This window comes from Malus sylvestris, chromosome 16 (genome assembly GCF_916048215.2).
Source record: "Malus sylvestris chromosome 16, drMalSylv7.2, whole genome shotgun sequence".
In the NCBI taxonomy this organism is placed as follows: domain Eukaryota; kingdom Viridiplantae; phylum Streptophyta; class Magnoliopsida; order Rosales; family Rosaceae; genus Malus; species Malus sylvestris.
Genome location: NC_062275.1, coordinates 35,294,859 through 35,314,350, shown reverse-complemented (window position 1 = coordinate 35,314,350; position 19,492 = coordinate 35,294,859). Strand labels below are relative to the sequence as shown.

General features: G+C 36.1%; 1 protein-coding gene and 1 pseudogene across 2 annotated transcripts; one reads left to right on the top strand and one right to left on the bottom strand.

Annotated features, from left to right (window-relative positions):
• The first annotated feature begins 1,004 nt into the window (after window positions 1–1,004).
• On the top strand, window positions 1,005–4,239 carry LOC126608194 (NAC domain-containing protein 71-like). Of its 2 annotated transcripts, XM_050276029.1 has the most exons (6): window positions 1,005–1,662; window positions 1,889–2,020; window positions 2,565–2,842; window positions 2,972–3,295; window positions 3,399–3,618; window positions 3,711–4,239. In XM_050276029.1, exons 3-6 carry the CDS (start codon window positions 2,591–2,593, stop codon window positions 3,824–3,826), a joined length of 912 nt encoding a protein of 303 aa, XP_050131986.1. In that variant the 5' UTR covers window positions 1,005–1,662; window positions 1,889–2,020; window positions 2,565–2,590; the 3' UTR covers window positions 3,827–4,239. The 2 variants fall into 2 exon arrangements, with proteins under 2 accessions (XP_050131986.1, XP_050131985.1); XM_050276028.1 differs by having other exon boundaries at window positions 1,005–2,020.
• Window positions 4,240–6,306: 2,067 nt separating this feature from the next.
• Window positions 6,307–19,082, bottom strand: LOC126608198 (uncharacterized; annotated as a pseudogene).
• Window positions 19,083–19,492: the final 410 nt, after the last annotated feature.

The following is a 19,492-nucleotide window of genomic DNA, read 5'->3' as shown; positions in this document are numbered from 1 at the left end:
TTTTTTTTTTTTCCTTTTTGAAGTTGAAGAATCCATAATTTTTTGAGTTGTAGAGCTGGGGTGCCCATCGAAGATGAAATTGCAGAAAAGAAGAAGAAGACGACGATGATGGTTTTCTTTGTGACTTTTGGTTTTTTTTTTTATAATTTTTTCTCTTTAAAATATAAACGGACCCACTTTACTAACATTTATTATCCCACTATGTTTTTCTGTTCTTCTTTTAATTTTTACATTATTTTTTCCTCAAATGCAAGATAGATGGATAAGCATCTTTTTTTTGTTTTTATTTATTTTTAAAATAGATAAGTATCTTTTATTAGATATTCTCATAACAACCCAAGAAAAAAAGGATGAACATTTTTCTGTTTTTATTATTTTTTTACATTAATATTATTCTTTTCGTAAAGAAACATTATATTATTCTAATTTCTTTTTTTTTAAGACTACATATCCTACCCAAATATTGCTCAAAACTCTCATATACATATAAATAGGGACTTACTTAAGACTCTACCTAAGGCTCTAACTGTATGACTATTTGTTTGATTGTTGATTAATTTGATTGCTTGGTAAAATTTGTTTTTGAGAGTTAAACTTGTCAGTGACTTGTGCACTTTTGAATGACAATTAATATAACTCATATAATATATATATATATATATATATATATATATATATATATTAAAAAATTTAGGTCTCGAAGCCTCACGCCTCAAGGCATTCGCCTAGGCGAGGCTATCCATGAAACGCCTCTCCCACGCCTTCGCTTTTTAAAACATTGACACACACACAAATTAGAATACAATGACCATGATGTTCTGGTTGCATGTAAATTTCAAACTTGGCTACAAATACAATATATTCGTATATTTTGTACAATCACCGATTTACCGGTCAAATATGATCTAATGACATATTCAACGACTATATCTAACTGTCAATGTATAATTGTATTGAGTTCAATGTACCCTAATTAGTTCGAGTCATCAAAAGGTCGAAATTCAGTTTGAGAGGGACATAAGAAGTAACTGTAGGGTGTGAACTGAGTTCGAGTTATGTGGACGTGGGCCAGTTCCATTTGGAATTTTATGCATGCGTCAACAAGCAATCTTTTTAAACTTTCGGTGTTTTCCTGTGTGCATTTTTGGACTGTTGGTTCCCCCAAAATACCTATATATAAGCACACCCACTCCTTTTACTCTACGTTTCTTCCCTCCCTCCCTCTCTTCTCCCATTTTGTTTCCTTGACCCTGACTCTTGTTCTACCAACATCCCTTTCTTAGCCACATTTTTCTAACCGCCGCTGCCACCCATTCACCAAAAAAACAAAAAATTCAATTCAATTTTTAACAAATTTTGAATCAGTGTAAATTCTGTGTATTGCTATAGGTTCTACGTTCCGATTTCGGAAGTCGTAACTAGAGTTTCTACTTGTAGAGCAATCTCTCTCTTGGACATTTTCGGTTTCGGTACAAGGACTTGGCACCCTAGTTGTGAAATTTGAGCAATATCAGCTTCTGGTATTGCTTCAAAGGATCAAGTTTCGTTCATTTTCATATGGTTTTGGGAATTTAAAGAAATAAACTGTGAGGGGGTTGGTGGGGGTGGCACATCGATCATAAGATAAAGGTTTTCGAGGACAATGATTCTGCTAGACAACGGGTACACTCAGTCGAAATTTTACTCACTTCTTGATAAAGAAATCAATTTTTGATAAAAAAATTTACTTCTGGAATTTCCACATCTTTAATAGATACAGTTTGGGCACTTAGCTATAACTTTCTAGCCTTCTTTAATAGATACAGTTCCTGGCTCTCTGTTTTCATTTTTATTATTTTTCATTTAAATTGGGATATTGGAGTTATGCGAGGAGCATCACTGCCACCAGGTTTCAGGTTCCACCCAACTGATGAGGAATTAGTTGGATATTACCTTCATAGAAAGGTGGAAGGGCTCGAATTTGAGCTTGAAGTTATTCCGGTGATCGATTTGTACAAATTCGATCCCTGGGAGTTGCCAGGTAATTAGTAATTCAATGCTTGCAACTCTTTTACTAGTGACAATTTCTGTACATACTTGTCCATTGTTATGCTTTCTGAGAGATTGAATGAATTGCAACCAGTTGGTTCTGCAATAGGAAGGTGAAATATTTTAGTCTAAACTACGAGGAACTTGAACTTGAATGCACGGGGATAACACTGGCCAACTTGGCTACGCTCAGGCGTGCATGTCACTGTTTTTAATGGCACTAAAGTTATGCATCTTCAATTTTATTGTTAAAATTGTACTTCTGTGACTGTATTGGATTAAGTAATTAATCAATGTTTTGATTGATACCATAAAGAAAGTTATACAATTTTGTTTACTTTGGCTTCTTCTCTTGTTATTTTTTATGAATTCAACCTGTGAATCATCTTCCTTTTTTGATGGGGCATGTAGGTTACTTTACTTCCAAAAAGCCGAGCTAATTGGCTTTATATATTCCCCTATAAGTACAAGAACAATGAAAGTTGTTTTCTTCCTAAATTCCTTTTTTTTTTTTTATCTTTGAATTTTGATTGCAGAAAAATCCTTCCTCCCAAGACGTGACATGGAATGGTTCTTCTTCTGTCCTCGGGATCGAAAGTATCCAAACGGTTCAAGAACAAATAGAGCTACTAAGGCAGGCTACTGGAAGGCCACTGGAAAAGACCGCAAGGTTGTTTGTCAATCTGATGTGACTGGGTATCGCAAGACCCTTGTGTTCTATCGTGGACGTGCTCCTCTAGGAGATAGAACAGACTGGATCATGCATGAGTACCGCCTCACCGATGATCTTGCTCCGGGGCCATCAGGTCATCAGGTACATCCATCCTACAATGCCATCAAATGCTAATTATAGCTGGAGTTGTTCATTTTAGAGAGCTTTTGATGCTACTACGTACATTTCGAAAAGCTTAAGTTAAATTCGGGGATTTGATCATGTCTGCAGGGAGTTTTTGCTTTGTGCCGTGTTGTTAAAAAGAATGAGCATGCACAGAAGGCGCATGATTCCCATGAAGGGCCAAAGGCCAAGAGGTTTGGAAGCGCTTTGAGCAATAAGGAGGATATGACCTCAATAAGAATCTCAACCGAGCCCTTGAGCATCTCTGCTGATATATTACATGCGAATTGCCTGAATAACAAAAGTCATTATTCAAGCCGCGCTACTTCTCCATATGAAGTTAATCCAATGGCAGAGTTTGAGCCAGCTTTGGGAGAGACCAACCCTGCAGACTTTTGGGTCTCACCTGATTTAATTCTTGATTCTTCTAAGGTATTGATAAGAGAAAAAGAAAACCATGAAATTCTGGAGGACTAATGATATTTGTTCATATTGTTACAACTTTCTCAAACATTTTTCGTTGGGTTTACTGTAGGACTACCCACAGTTACAAGAAGCTATGCCTGATTACTTTCAGCAGTACAAGTTTCCAAGCACAATGACGCCGTTGCAGTCATATGAACCCAGAGAATCACCTAGCTCATCATACTCAAATTTCACAGGGGACCTTAAAATGGCCGATGATGTGCATCAAATAGGTGGCATGTCACCATACTACGTGGGTTACTATGGGAATGAGGAAATGCAATTTGAAGGTCTTGACGAAACCAGTTCACTGAGATATCAAGACCCCTTCTGAAAAGATGAACCGAAAGATCATTTTATCGCTCTCTTTTTTCTAATGCAGGGTCTGAAACAGGGGATAGCCAAGCTCTAATTTGCAGGCAAGTAAGTGCAGATGGAAGTTTGGGGGAATTAGGAGGACTTTGGTTACAGGAAGACAATATGGTCATTGTGATGTAGGGGTCGGCCCGGTGCAGGATTGATCAACCGAGTACAATGTATTGTGTCATCCACAGTCGATATCCAAGACAACACCTTTTAACGTTGGTTCTTGGTAGTATAAGATAACTATGATCACTCGTCTTTTACATATAACGAGTGGCTTGTTTTCTTTTCAGGACTAGTGTGTCCTTCATCTGTTGTTTGGAGTTGTTTTAGAAGCCACTTCTAAACTTCCCACTTTGTTTTACTTTGCAATCTGTTAGTTTTTCCGGGTGAATCACTTTTATCGATTGCACTTGGTGTTGGTTTTTCTATTTACTTGTATGGTTTTAAAAAGTCTGATTGTTAAATATGTATGCTACCTTGTGGTTATTATCTATACAGTGTATTTTCCATGCCTTGTGCATGTATGTGGAAGCATCTTTTATTTATTTGATTCCTTTTATATGATACTAGAACTTATGAACTTGTTATACTTGGTGCTTTTACTTCTTATCTTCTAATGTTGATCTCTTTTAACTATCTTCTAATTTTTATATTTTCTTTATTAACAAAGCGATGCAACCCTAATAAACTAGAAGGGGGATTGCAGGTCAAGTGCAAGGGAGTCGACACACTATCTTAATTGATCTAACTCACGTCTGCCTATTTTCTACTTTTTATCATTTCTTTAACAAGGCAATACAACCCTAATCTAATGAGAGGGGAATTGGAGCTCGAGTGCAAGAGGGTAGGCACACTACCTTAACCAACCTAATTCACGTCTACCTATGTTCTACTTTTTATCATTTCTTTAACAAGGCAGTACAACCCTAATGTATTGAGAGGGGGACTGGAGCTCGTGTGCAAGAGTGTGGGCACACTACCTTAACCAATTGACCTATGTTCAACTTTTTATAAGGCAAAGGATAATTAGTTTGTAAGTATGCCAGTTAAATACTAAAGAGAGTAACAAAAAGAGAGATGAGGTTGAGCATGTGAACTGAAGGCAGTAGTACTTGTGTTTTAAACTTTCAACCACCTTCAATCATCATGCTCCTTCAAATTATTGAAATTTTTCCAAAATATTCTCTTGAGATTTAAAGCTAGTGAGAAAGTGAACTTTTTAATGTATTGATAAGCCATCCCATAATCTCATTAGGAAGTTAGAGTTTAGACACATTTTTTATGCTTTTTGTTGGTTTGTAATCAACTCAATTTGGTGGGGTTAATTAACTAGGGTTTTGGTGGGTAACTAGCTAAAAGAGTTTCACTTGCTAGAATTCCCCACATCTTTTGAAGATTAAAGATTCACTTTTCTGTTAAACTTGATCTTTTATTTTGGGTGCTTCGAATCCAAAAAATTACATTATATAACTTTGAGAGCTTACAGTGGAAAAGCTCTAAGCCTGAGGGCCCCTTGATACTTGATAGACTTCCACCACTTATCTGTTCAAAAGCTATAACAGTAAATTGCTTTGTTTGTTGTTCAGTGGGACAATGGAGTTGAGTGATCATTCAATCTTTTATAGTTAGACCATTGTTCTGAAAATTTGAGTTATGCATGCGGTCGTGCGGATTCAAACTTAGAATCTCATCCTCCGATACTCCGAGAAGTTATAGCAGTGTTTAAATTGGAGCTTCCAGTTTTCTACCTAAGTTTGAAGTTGCTCTGGTTTAATCATATGGGGCTGAACTGAAGTTACCCATCAGAATTCCATTCATTCTTCAACCTTTGAGGTGCTTTTTTTGACAACCCCAAACACAAGAGTTTCTTATGAAAAGTGCAGCCACTTCATTTTTGGACAGTTAGTAGTGTGAACATTCCACCAAAAGAAACAAATTGTAACTTTATTTTTGAGACAATTAAAATTCATACATTTAAATATGAGCATGATGCCTTGAAAAGGCCATAAAATTAAAAGGTGCCACCCACACCCAATAAAAATGTACATTTCCCTCAGCTCAAGTTTTCCAGTTGTTCACTTTGTTGAGCATCTTGTTAAAGAGAAGAGACTATACCCATATGTCACTTCACTTTAGGAAAGCTATTGCTTTGCCATCCTAAAAGGCCTAAAATTTACTCTTTCCTATCAAAGAGACCAAGACCCACCATTGTTTTTTAAAACAGATTCTCCCGCCCCCTACTACTATACATTTCGTTTCACTATCAGTAGATCAGTACCTACTGCTTCGTCTAAAGTATCGAATAAGCGCCTGCGACTTTTCCTTTGTCATCCAAGAAAAATAATGACTATTCTCCACTTGTTTTGGTTGAAAATGAAATGAGGAAGTAGCTCCATCAGGAAAGTCATGAAGTCAGCCATGTCAATGAAGAGGGCAAACGTATACTAGAAACTCTTATGTATAACCGAGTATGCATTGCATAATCTTCTTGACAGCGTCACCGCATTTATAGAGAATGAGGATGTATGCACGTGGTTACATGTACATATATAAGCAGAGAGTATATAGAACTTTGATCAGTATGTGTGTGTATATATATTTACACTTTAAGTTTAGTACAAGCTTGCAATTTGAGGACTACAATATACTTCCAACTTCTGCAAGGGCTGCCGTTGCTTTAGACTCATCACCAAAAAGTGACTCCTTTCCATCCTTTCTCTTTGAATATGGCAATCCTAGTCGAGATTAGGCTTGCCTTAAATCACCAATACCTACATTAGTAGGGAGCTTTAATGAAAAGGGCTTGGACAAAGTTTAATTTAACCAAAAACCACCCTATACTATTATTTAATCAAAAGGGCTTTATATTTAATTATAAGGATAAAACTAATCTATTTCAGGCCCACAACCATCAAACCCACATGGGATGAATTAAAAGCCCAAAGCAAAATAATTTTTTTTTCCAGCCACTGCCCCTAACAGAAATCCCATTCTGTCAGCCAATCTGTTAGAATTAAACTTCAATCCTCAATCATTCTTGAGGTCAACGGGGGTGTTGAATTTGATTAGTCCAAGGTTGGTGCGTCATCACAAGAGAGGGTTTGTATTTCAATTTGGAGGGAGGGAGGTTGATTCGGTGGAAATGGATTTGTCAAAGTGGATGATTGGGGGCTCCGCCGATGGATTCGCAATGGCAACAGAAACTAATTTCCCTTTTCAGCCATCCCCTCGATCAAATAAAACTTCCTATCCTTCTTTTTTTTTTCTTTTCCTCCCATGAGGACAAAAAAATTACTTTGATGCAGACAGAATCAAAGCCCCTTGTTGTTTTTTTCTCGAACAGAGAGTCGCAGACCTTTCACCTTCCTCACTCAAAAAAAATCCCCTTGTTTTTTGGTTTTGCAATTTTGGACGCGGTGGGGTTGATGTGGATTGTGCGCTAGTGGCGTTGGTAGGTGAAGACTGGGTAATGGGCTGCTATTTTCCTTTCTTTTTTTTTCAGAGTTTTTATTTGGATAGTTAACAGTGTTATATTGAATCAATTGGGGGACAAGTGTAAATTTTGAGGGAAGCCAATGAGAGGCCACATATAATTTTCGGTGTAGAAGATCTGCACTCCTGATTTCTACTTGACTAATTAGTTTAGTTAATTTTGGATTATTGTGTTAGATATTGTGATGTGTTCAAATTAAAAGTTACGATTTTTAATATAAGTCTGGTGGTGGCATATGCTTTCTTGATTTACTCAACATGTTGTATGTTTCTACTTTATTCTCACCAAGGAAAAAAATTGTACATTGTTGTATTTGGTATATTTGAAGTTTCATAAATAGTACTCGTATTTAGTTTTATAAATAGTATATGTATTCAGTTTCATAAATAGTTTTCGTGTTTAGTTTCATAAATAGTACTTGTGTTCAGTTTCATAAATAGTTTTCATGTTCAGTTTCATAATAGTTTCCTTGTTTAGTTTCATAAATAGTAATCGTGTTCAGTTTCATTAATAGTACCCGTGTTCAGTTTCATAAATAGTTTTCGTGTTCATGTTTCATAAATAGTACCGGTGTTCAGTTTCATAAATAGTACTCGTGTTTAGTTTCATAAATAGTTTTCATGTCCTATTTTATAAATAGTAATCGTGTTCAGTTTCATAAATAGTACCCGTGTTCAGTTTCATAAATAGATTATACAAGGTTTGTATTGGCCTCTAATTTCATAAACTGAACACAAGTAATGTCACTATTTCGTAAACTAAACACTGACTATTTATCAAACGAACACTAGTACTATCACTGTTTTGTAAACTAAACACTAACTATTTATTAAATGGAACACTAGTACTATCATTGTTTCGTAAACTAAATACTGATTATTTCTCAAACGGAACATTAGTACTATCATGATTTCTTAACTGAACATTGACTACTTCTTAAAATGAACACTATTTCTTAAATTAAACACTGACTATATCTTAAACCGAACATTAGTACTATCACTATTTCATAAATTGAACACAAGTACTGTCACTATTTCGAAAACTAAACACTGATTATTTATCAAACGAACACTAGTACTATCACTGTTTCGTAAACTAAACATTGATTATTTATCAAACGAACACTAGTACTATCACTGTTTCGTAAACTAAACACTGACTATTTATTAAATGGAACACTAGTACTATCACTGTTTCGTAAACTAAACACTGATTATTTCTTAAACGGAAAACTAGTACTATCACTATTTCTTAACTGAACATTGACTACTTCTTAAAATGAACACTATTTCTTAAATTAAACATTGAGTATATCTTAAACCGAATATTAGTACTATCACTATTTCATAAATTGAACACAAGTATTGTCACTATTTCGAAAACTAAACACTGACTATTTATCAAACGAACACTAGTACTATCACTATTTGTAAACTAAACACTAACTATTTCTTAAACGGAACACTAGTACTATCACTGTTTCGTAAACTAAACATTGACTGAAGGATTTATTTTGAAAAACATGTTCATTTGAGCAACATCATATAGCATGCAATTAACAATTAAAGGCGGAATCATGCTTGCATGTACTCAAAAACAAAACATTGCCATGAAATTCAAAGCCTAGTAGATTGGTGAACCAATTAATCAACTCAAAACAAAGTGAGTTGAAATTAATACCTTTGTAGATTCCTCTTTGCATAAGCAAAGGCTAATCACCCAAAGAGATAGGGCCTTCATTCCTTGCTTCTTAGATCCATGGATTTGGATGGAAGAATAGGTTCTCTAAGTTCCCAAAATTGAGAACCTCTAAGTCTCTTCACCAAGGTTAGATTGTAGAAGAAATGAGTGACCTTGGAGTAGTAGGATTGCTAGATGTACCCTCCAAGGTGTTGGCCTCTTTAGAGAGAAAATGGAGAGACAATTCTCACCAATTTTCCCCCAAAATAAACCCTTAATCACTTAATGAATATTTGGCTATAAAATCATTTATATAGTCACTTCTTTAAGTGACCTAAACAACCAAAACCCTAATTCATTTCATCATGGCCGGCCATTTAGGGGATTTTGGGCTTTTGGGCTTTAATGAATCTTCATTCATTAAATTGTCATACAACTTAAGTTAATGGGCTTGACGTTCGAAGCCCATTGGGCCTTAAGGTCCAAAACTATCCCGAAGTTTTTAACGAACTTATTCGTTTGATTAATTAACATATTAATTAATCCTTGCCATAAATAAATGATTAAACCATTTAATCATTCTTACTCATTTCCGTTTAATCTTCAATCTCCACCTTTTATGGTGTGCGATCCATTAGGTTCCTTTTAGCGAGGTAGTGGGCGATTAAAACCATTTTACATCGATTGTGAATTGAAACTATTTTCAATTCTCCCTTTAGTGATTACACACGTTTAGGGCTTCCACAAACCATGAGTGACACCTAGCAGCATATCATGGTTACCCAAGCTAATCAGAAGAGGATAGAGAACCTATTCAGTTTGGGATTACAAATGCAATACGGTCCTTCTCTAATCTAATACTCTTGACCACATTGTTTGGTATGATAGTTTATTTATTCATGTCTACTATCCAATGTGATTCGTGTGCTTATATGATTTCCTTGAATGTGATTTGGAACGCATTCCCTAATCTCATTCATACTCTGGCCAGAGATTCCAAATCATATCATAGAGTATTCTCCCTCAACTGTTTGAAGGTTAGAGATCCCTTGTTGCGCATTCACTTGTCTCCATAGCTAAGTGGCTTAACCCCAACGATGCCGTGGACACCCCGAGGGGGTGACTTTGACATAATCAAAGATCAAGGACTTAACCACAAGACAACTGTGATGCCTCAGGTCAAAGGACTACTTTGCATTATCCCAACCATGAGTTCTCATATGACATGGAATATAAGAACTCTTCGTTGATCACGTTCAGTGAACTCATTCTCTATTGAGCACCTACGTACTTGTCTTGATGTCACACACACCAATGACTCGAGACTAATCACTCTCCCTGAGAGAAGACATAGTACGTACTGATCTTAACGGACTGTCAACGCCCAATTGGCAATCCTATGATCAGGAACGTTTAGGATGTGTCTACGAAAGAATGGTCTCATGAATCTAACTTCATTAGATTACATTCTCCCAATCACATATTCCTTGGACTTTATCGTTTAAGCATATAACATTTATATGAGACGGCTCAAACAATAATGTATGCCCTTTATATGTAAAACTAGATTAGTTTAACATGTGAAATGTCCGTAAAGTATCATCACATGATTGGCTTTAGGGCACATTTCCAACAATGACTATTTATCAAACGAACACTAGTACTATCATTGTTTCGTAAACTAAACACTGATTATTTATTAAACGGAACACTAGTACTATCACTATTTCTTAACTGATCATTGACTACTTCTTAAGATGAACACTATTTCTCAAATTAAACACTAACTATATCTTAAACTGAACATTAGTACTATCACTATTTCATAAATTGAATACAAGTACTGTCACTATTTCGTAAACTAAACACTGACTATTTATCAAACGAACACTAGTACTATCACTGTTTCGTAAACTAAACACTGACTATTTCTTAAACGGAACACTAGTACTATTTGTAAACTAAACACTGACTATTTCTTAAACGGAACGCTAGTACTATTACTGTTTCCGTAAACTAAACACTGACCATTTATTAAACGGAACACTAGTATTATCACTGTTTCGTAAACTAAACATTGACTATTGCTTAAACGGAACACTAGTACTATCACTGTTTCGTAAACTAAACACTGATTATTTCTTAAACTAAGCACTGACTATTTATTAAACGGAACACTAGTATTATCACTGTTTCGTAAACTAAACACTGATTATTTCACAAACGGAACACTAGTACTATCACTAGTTTATAAACTAAATACTGACTATTTTTAAAACCGAACACTAATACTATCACTATTTCGTAACTAGAACTATCATATTCGTGTTTGTTATTTGACATTTCTCTCAATCAATTTATTTGACTTTCCTTCAATTTTTTTTTCCACACAAACTGAGCTTCTCTCTCCATTTACGCATACAAAAATACCCACATCAGTTTTGGTCGCCCACAACCCAGACTAAATTGAACCTAGCCCACCCCTTGTAAACCCACCGAGATGCGAGTTTGAGAGAGTCACAAGAACAATTTTAGCAGAATTTGTTAAGAGTTTTACATGCTGACATTGTAAACCCACATCAGTTTTAGTGCATTGAGTGCCCTTTAACTCCACATCAGTTTGCCAGCGAATCAGTTTCTGTTGCCATTGCGAATCCATCAGCGGAGTCACCCACTTTGACAAATCCAGTTCCACTGAATCAACCTCCCTCTCTCCAAATTGAAATACAAACCCTCTTCTGTGATGACTCACCAACCTCAGACTAATCAAATTCAACACTCCCGTTGACCTCAAGAAAGGATTCAGGATTTGGAAGCAAACGAGAAGCAATCCGGGATTAGAAAATCAAATGACAGATGAATAAAACCCAGAATTTATGTGTGTTCTTCTCTCTCTCCTCTCTTTATTTGCGCACTAAATCAGTTTTCCATCATCAACTTGAAAAATCGAAGTGGAGTTGCAGATAGAAAGTTAGAGAGAGAAAGTGAGAAAGAGAGTGGGGGAGCGCGAGAGGGAGCTCGTGGGATTTATGGGTTGTTGGGGGTGAATATAAAGAATCGTGACTTTTTCAGCTCTCTGACAGGGGCAAAAGTAAACTGACGGAATAAAACGAAAATGACTTAACCTAAAACGTTAGGGGCAAAATCGACAAGTAATGATATTATTTTGGTTGGGCCATTGTAGTTGGACTGCTTTAGTATTGAGTTTTGTACTAACCATTAAATAAAGTTGTAACATGGTTTTTGGTTAAAATCCAAAATTTTCAAGCTATTTTCATTAGTTTTCCTAAATTAGTATCTAGGCAGGCGGCGCTAGAGGTGGCCCGATAAGCAGCCCATTGGACCGAAATTGCAGCCTGCCCGAGCATAATCAAAAAGGGCTGCACCACTGCCTCCTACTTTGGGCAGAAAAATTGGATCAGTTATGGCATTGTCTGTTCAGTAGAAGCGGAAGTTGTCGTTTGTGCTTTTGTAGGCCTTCAGGGTTGAATGCACCAAACTTGAAGGACTTGTTTGTGTAGCCAATTATGGCAGATTGCCCCTTGAAGTCACAGAGTTTGTGGAAATTAGATGGCACTAAAGGCGTCAATTGTGGCCTTATAGCAACACTTGAGTTCCCTACCCTGCTCAAAATCATCATATGACTTAAGGGTCAATGTTACTAAAAAAAATTTTGGTCATAATTGTCCGTAAGATTTGAACTTAGAATTTCTATAACAAAGTAGATGATAGATTTTGTTAGACTAAATGGTCAGTGGAAACAAAGAAGGTAAGAATTTGATTTCTTGTTATTATTAATGTGACTTAGGATTCCATTTGTACTATAATATATGCTAATATGCACAAATCACAAATTAAATACCCTGAACTAGATGTGTTTTCATATTTTATGCCTCTCACTGTGATATGTACAATTAAACCATCGTTCTGTTTGTGTTTGTATCTTTTCGTGAGAGACGTAATTGCTAGAGGGATTATACATAATACATTAGATATGCACGAGAATTATTATGGAATTTCATTGTACCATTTGGACTCAATTATACATTAGAGATGCATTGGAAAAGAATTATAGACCTGTATTATATGGTTTGAACTCAATTATATACATTAACTAAATAGTTTTGTTTATATTTTAATACAAACAATATTCTATACTAGTCTACACTAAGGTGAGGGGAAAATGTTTGAATTCAAGGCGTAGTGAGTTAAAGATGAAAACCCTAATCATCAAGGCAACCTACCACTTACAATTATGTAATTTTCTTAATCACTAGTGTTACATGTACAATGCAATTGTGAGAGAGAGAGAGAGAGAGAGAGACGCTTTCTTTAAGACGTTTCGCGGCACCGCCCAAGTTGTGCAAGCAGTCTCAATGCCATGCAATTCCCAGGATAAAACAACCCAAAAATTCCCTCTGTCTAGACCCTCAATTGCAAAAAGAAAGATCCGAAAACAATCACCCTCTTAGTTACTTAGAAAACTCAAGTTTTGGTAGCTTCTGTTTCTCAACTTTCCCTTATCTATTTACTAATGAAAAAAACCCTAATATTTATAAAAAAAATCTTGGAGTTTAACATTGGAAAGTTGAGGGAAAAGTGGCCAAAGAATTAGGCCAACAAATGAGGAACTAAATCAACTAGTTGAAGAAAAACAGGTTTCCCACTTGAAAACAAAATTTTTTCTGTTGAACAGAAACGACTTCCCTAAAATTAGGAAGCCAACGTCTTCCTCCGAAACTCAAAATATTAAACTAAGTTTTTGAAATAAACACAATAACCCAACAATCCCCGACTTGATTATTTAAAAACTTGTCATTGAGTAAAACATTATAAAGCTATGCATAAGTAAAGGTGTTGTTACAACTTGAACCATTACATAGTGACATTGCTTTAGATCAACCAGAGCAACACTTAGTTTTGAACTCTACCTCTGACAACAATGCACACACAACTCTTCTTGGGTGATGTTCGAAGCCAACACAATTCGCGCATGTGCTTATATCCCAGTTTAGTGACAGTGGTAGATGTTTGCCCTAAAAACTTCATTGGAGGCGGCTTAATCTTCACCATCACAGAGGTGAAACTATGAAGAATATCCCTATAGCGAAAAACCCTCTGATTCACTCTAACAGCTCCAATAGAGAAAAACCCTCTGATTGTGCTCTGGTTACGACAATTTGTCGTCTCTTACCACTGTAATACCAATCTGAACCTTTGCAATGGCTGTTGTGCAATCACTTTGATGAGAACAGCAAGGATAGGCTTCTCCCATAGAGGAGTGCTAGGCAACTGATCTCTTAACCATCTTGCTTCTTCACTAGCTGTTGCTAGAGCAATCATTTCAGACTCCATTGTTGATTAAACAAGTATGGTCTATTTCTTAGATTTCCATGATACTACAGCTCCAGCTATATTAAAAATACAACCACTTGTGGTTTTAAAGTCTTCTGAAAGTGTATTCCAATCAACATCAATGTATCCTTCAAGGACAACATGAAACTTCTTATAAAATAGACCATAATTGATGGTCATGCTTGTAAACTTGCATAGTACTCCAACTGCGTAAGCTATGTCTGACCTAGAGCAATCAGTAGTATATCGAAGGCTCGAATACTCAGTTTTCCTAACACTGCCACTAGTGTTCTTGAACAACTTTACACTAGGATCATATGGAGTACATGCTAGTCTACAATCAAAGTAATTGAATTTCTTTAGAATCTTGTCTATGTAATGTACCGATAAAGAGACAACCCTTTCTCGGTCTTGGTAGTATGTATACCAAGGATAACACTTGATTCTCCTAAATCTTTCATAGCAAAATTGTCACATAGAAATTTTTTGACATTATTCACTACATGAATGTTAGACCCAAGTATAAGCATGTCATCAATGTAGAAACATGTCACGGCACACAAATTATTTTCAGATGTAACACACATGCAATTTTCAAAATGTGTCAAACTAAAATCTTTAGCTACACTAACTTGGCCTTGAATTTGTCAACTGTACCGTTAGACTTTAGCTTCTTTTTAAGCACCCATTTGCATCCACTTGTCTTGCAACTTGGAGGAAGATCAACCAAGTGTCAAGTTCTGTTTGATTCAAGTGAATCTATCTCATCATTTATGGCTTCTTGCTATAAGTCTGCATCCAAGGAAGTCAAAGCTTCTTGGAGCGTTTTGGGATCTTCCAGTGCATAAGCATGAAAGTCAGTTCCAAAGTCCTTGGCTGCTTTAGTTCTTTTACTTTTCCTTGGTTTGGAATCAATTTCGACCAAAACAGTGAATGTTGGTTCACTTGTCCCAGGTGGGTTCCAATGGAGGTTGAGGCCCCACTATTTCTTGACTTGAAAGGAAACTTATTCTCAAAGAAATCAACATCATTTGATTCAGTAATAACGTGGTTCTTTAAATCATAGAATCTATATGCTTTACTATTGTATGCATAGCCAATGAAAACACATTCAAAAGCTCTACTAGCTAGTTTTGACCTTTTAGGGTCATGTTTACGCACAAAAGCCAAACAACCCCAATTTCTTAAGAAACATTTGGCTTCTTGTTTTTCCATGTTTCATAGGGTGGTATTTTTGGTTTTAAAGATGGGACTCTATTAAGTACATAGCGAACAATTAACAACATTTCACTTCACCAAAATGAAGCACTACTCGAGTTGAGAAGCACAACCACAGTTAATTCACAGTGTCCTATTTTTCCTTTCAGCTTTACCATTCATTTTTTGGGAGTAAGGTGCAATGGGATCATGCAGAATACCTAGGTTTTAACTGTAATCTCCATATTCATACTCTAGTCGCATATCACTTCGTAGCCTTTTAATCCTTCGATTAAACTGATTTTCTACTTCAGTTATGAATAGTTTAAACATGTCAAGTGCTTCACTTTTATTTTTCATATAGTAGACATAACAATAATTTAAACAATCATCTATAAAAGTGATAAAGTCATGTTTTCCATTTTTAATTCACACAACATCAAATTCACAAATATAATAGTGGATTAAATCACGTAGTTCAATTTCTCTATGTACTAATTTATGAGATGATCTCGTGATCTTGGCTTGACTACAAAACTCACATAATCATTTAGTGATAGTTCAGGTAAAACCCGTAAGCTACTCATTTGTTTGGTTTTTTGTTTATGTGACACAGTCTTGCATGCCAAACATTAAAGGCCTAATCGGATAAATGGTCCCGTGATCATAAGGTATTCGGATGATAACCCCTATGATAAAAAAATTCGGATTTAAACCCCTGTGGTCACAGTCTATTAGGATTTAAACCCCTGTGGTCTAAGTCTGTTAGGATTTATGCCCTTCTGTCATTTCTCCATTAGGTTTAGGTTTGCCAAATCGGATAAATGGTCCCCGTGGTCATAAGGAATTCGGAAGAGATGACGGTCTTCCTCTGATGTCTCCAAGCCGGCCGATAACCCTTGTGGTAGAAAAAATTCGGATTTAAACCCCTGTGGTCTAAGTCTATTAGGATTTATGCCTGAAATTAGAGGTTATGTGATTCCTTCGTTAAGCTTACAGGTGGAGCAGAGTTTCTCTGAGTATCTATGAATAAAAAATATCTTACAATAAAAAAGGGGGGGGGGGGAGAGAGAAGATTTCAGTTTATGGTAAAAAAATTCATTCATCTTAGTTATTTCACAAGAAGAAAAAGACGAAAACAGAGGATCTGTTGAATTTCAAATAGTTAGTTTCACCAATAGGATACGAAGACTTACTTCACATATACAATTACACAAAAAAACTATTTATCTCATAGAGGTTTACGTAAAATTCTGGGAAAACGCCAACGATTACTGCCTTATTTGTCAAAGAAAAATAGAATATATATAAAGAATTAATTAATCGGTAGGACATTCGGGAGTCAAAAACTCGTTAATTTTATAAAGGCATTTTGAATTATTTGATTTATTAGATCTTGAATTTTAATGAATTATGTGATTTATTAGTTCCACCTGTAAGCTTAGTGGAGAAATGACACAACTTCTAGTTTCGGGCATAAATCCTAACAAATTTAGACCACAGGGGTTTAAATCCAAATTTTTTTAACCACATGGACTATCTTCCGAATACCTTATGACCACGGGGACCATTTATCCGATTTTGACAACCTAAACCTAATGGAGGAATGACAGAAAGGCATAAGTCCTAACAGACTTAGACCACAGGGGTTTAAATCGTAACAGACTTAGACCACAGGGGTTTAAATCCTAACAGACTATGACCATAGGGGTTAAATCCGATTTTTTTTACCACAGGGGCTATCATCCGAATACCTTATGACCACGAGACCATTTATCTGATTAGGCCAACATTAAATGAACACAACATGTAGCATAAGAAGAAATTTTATTCATAACATCAACATTCAACTTAAAGATTCCATTAATGGCATACCCCTTTCCCACAAAGACACCATTCTTTGTGAGAGTATACATATCAGCCCCAATAGTTCCACCGAACCCAACTTTATTGATGAGGTAACCAGATACCAAATTCTTCCTAATCTCTGGAACATGCAACACTTCCTTTAGAATCACAGCCTTCCTTGAGGTGACTTTTACCTTAACTTCACCAATTTTCGTGACATTGTTGAGTGAAAATCACCCATCATAACCCTCATGTTTTTAGCTTAGAATAGGACTTGAAAAGTCCACGATCATAGTAAACATGGCGTGCAGCTCCAATTCCATCCACCACTCCTCAGATCCATCAACTAAGTTGATCTCAAACACCATAGCAACAAGTTGATCCTCAGAGAATTCTGTAACTTCAGAGAGTTTTTGTTGACAAAGCGATTCTTGGTAGGATTCTTCATATTCTTAACAGTGGGTTTGAGCACAACAGCGGTAGGACTCTTGTTGTAGATCTTCTTGTTGGAAAAAAACATCACCTCTTCCCTCATGTCTTGCTTCTTGGCTTCTTCCTCGATACGAAGACGAGTGATCAAACTTTCTAGTGAAAACTCCTTAGTCTTGTGTCACAGGTCCTTGAACTCCTTCCAACTCGGTGGTAACTTGTCAATGATCACAGCAACTTAAATTGTTCATCCAGATTCATCCCTTCAAAGATGATTTCATGAGCATTCTTCTGCAGCTCGTGTGACTGCGCCTCCACTGACTTGTCATCAACTATTTGAAACTATAGATACCGGCTACTTGCAAACTTCTTTGCACCTGCTTTCTCTGTATCATATTTCTTATGGAGTGCATCCCAAAGTTCCTTAGCAGTCTTGTAGGAAGAATAGTTGTCATATAAGTCACCGCATAATAAACCATTTAAGATATAATTTTTGCAGAGAAATAATTGTCAGTCCATGTTTGAAATAACTTGGATTGTTCAATAGTGGGTTGATCAGGGAGTGACGACATTTCATAGGTATAGTTAGAGGCAAATTTCTTGGTGATTAAGAAAAATAGCTTCTTTTGTCTCCGACGTTTGAAGTAGAGTCCTTCAAACTTGGTGGGTTTGTTCAAATCATTAACGAAAGAGTTAGTTTCAATATCCATGGCAGAAATAATGTCATCTTAATATAACCAAAATAAGAACAATGTTACCAGTGAACAAAAAACTGATGGATGCAAAAGTGTCTTGGGTTGAGTCGCGGACAATGTCGCCAAGTAGTCTTAATGTCATGTCGTCCTCAAGATAAAAAGCCCAGAATTCCCTTTGTCTAGACCCCCACTCGAGTTTTTATAGCTTTTGTTTCTCAATTTTTTCTTATCTGTTGACTGATGAAAAAACCCTAATAATTATGACAAAAGCTTGGAGTTTAACATTAGAAAGTTGAGGGAAAAGTGGCCAAAGAATCAGGCCAACAAATTAGGAACTAATCAACTAGTTGAAGAAGAATAGGTCTCTCACTTGAAAACAAACTCAGTTTTGTTGACCAAAAACAGCTTCCCAAAAAATAGGAAGCCAACATCTTCCTCCAAAACTCAAAATATTAAAACTTAAGTTTTTTAAAAATAAACACAATATCCGAACAGTAAAATTATCACTTAAGAATGCTTTGTCAACCAGTGAAGATGGGAATAGGAGATCAGTGTCATAGTACTTGGTCTGTGGCATTTCATCATATTTGGTCTTGCCTATATATTCCAGCCAAACAGGTTCTATGGGCTGCTTCTTTTCAGTTTCAAGCCATAACTAAGAGACAGTGTTTGAGAAGCAGTAAGCCATTTGTGTGTGTGCCGCATATCATTACGGACTAATTAATCCACACCCAACAGTACTATCTCATTATCTATTCTAAAATTGAGGAAGGATTTGACTGTAGCTTAGCTACAGTCAATTTTTTGTCCCTTGATTTCATCTTATTTACAAGAAACCCATGAGATTTGGGATGGGTTCGAAGGGTAATTATTAGAACTTAGAAGGGTAATTTTGTCAGCAGGGTTTAGGACGGCTTACCCCTTGATTTTACCTTATTTACAAGAAACCCATCAGATTTGGGCTGTAGTGGAAGGGTAATTATTAGAACTTAGAAGAGGGTAATTTTGTCCGTAGAGTTCGCTGCCTTCGACTTCTTTTTCTCTCTTCATTTCTCCAACCTCTAGCCCCAGAGCCGCTCACCCCTATTCTTCTCCATT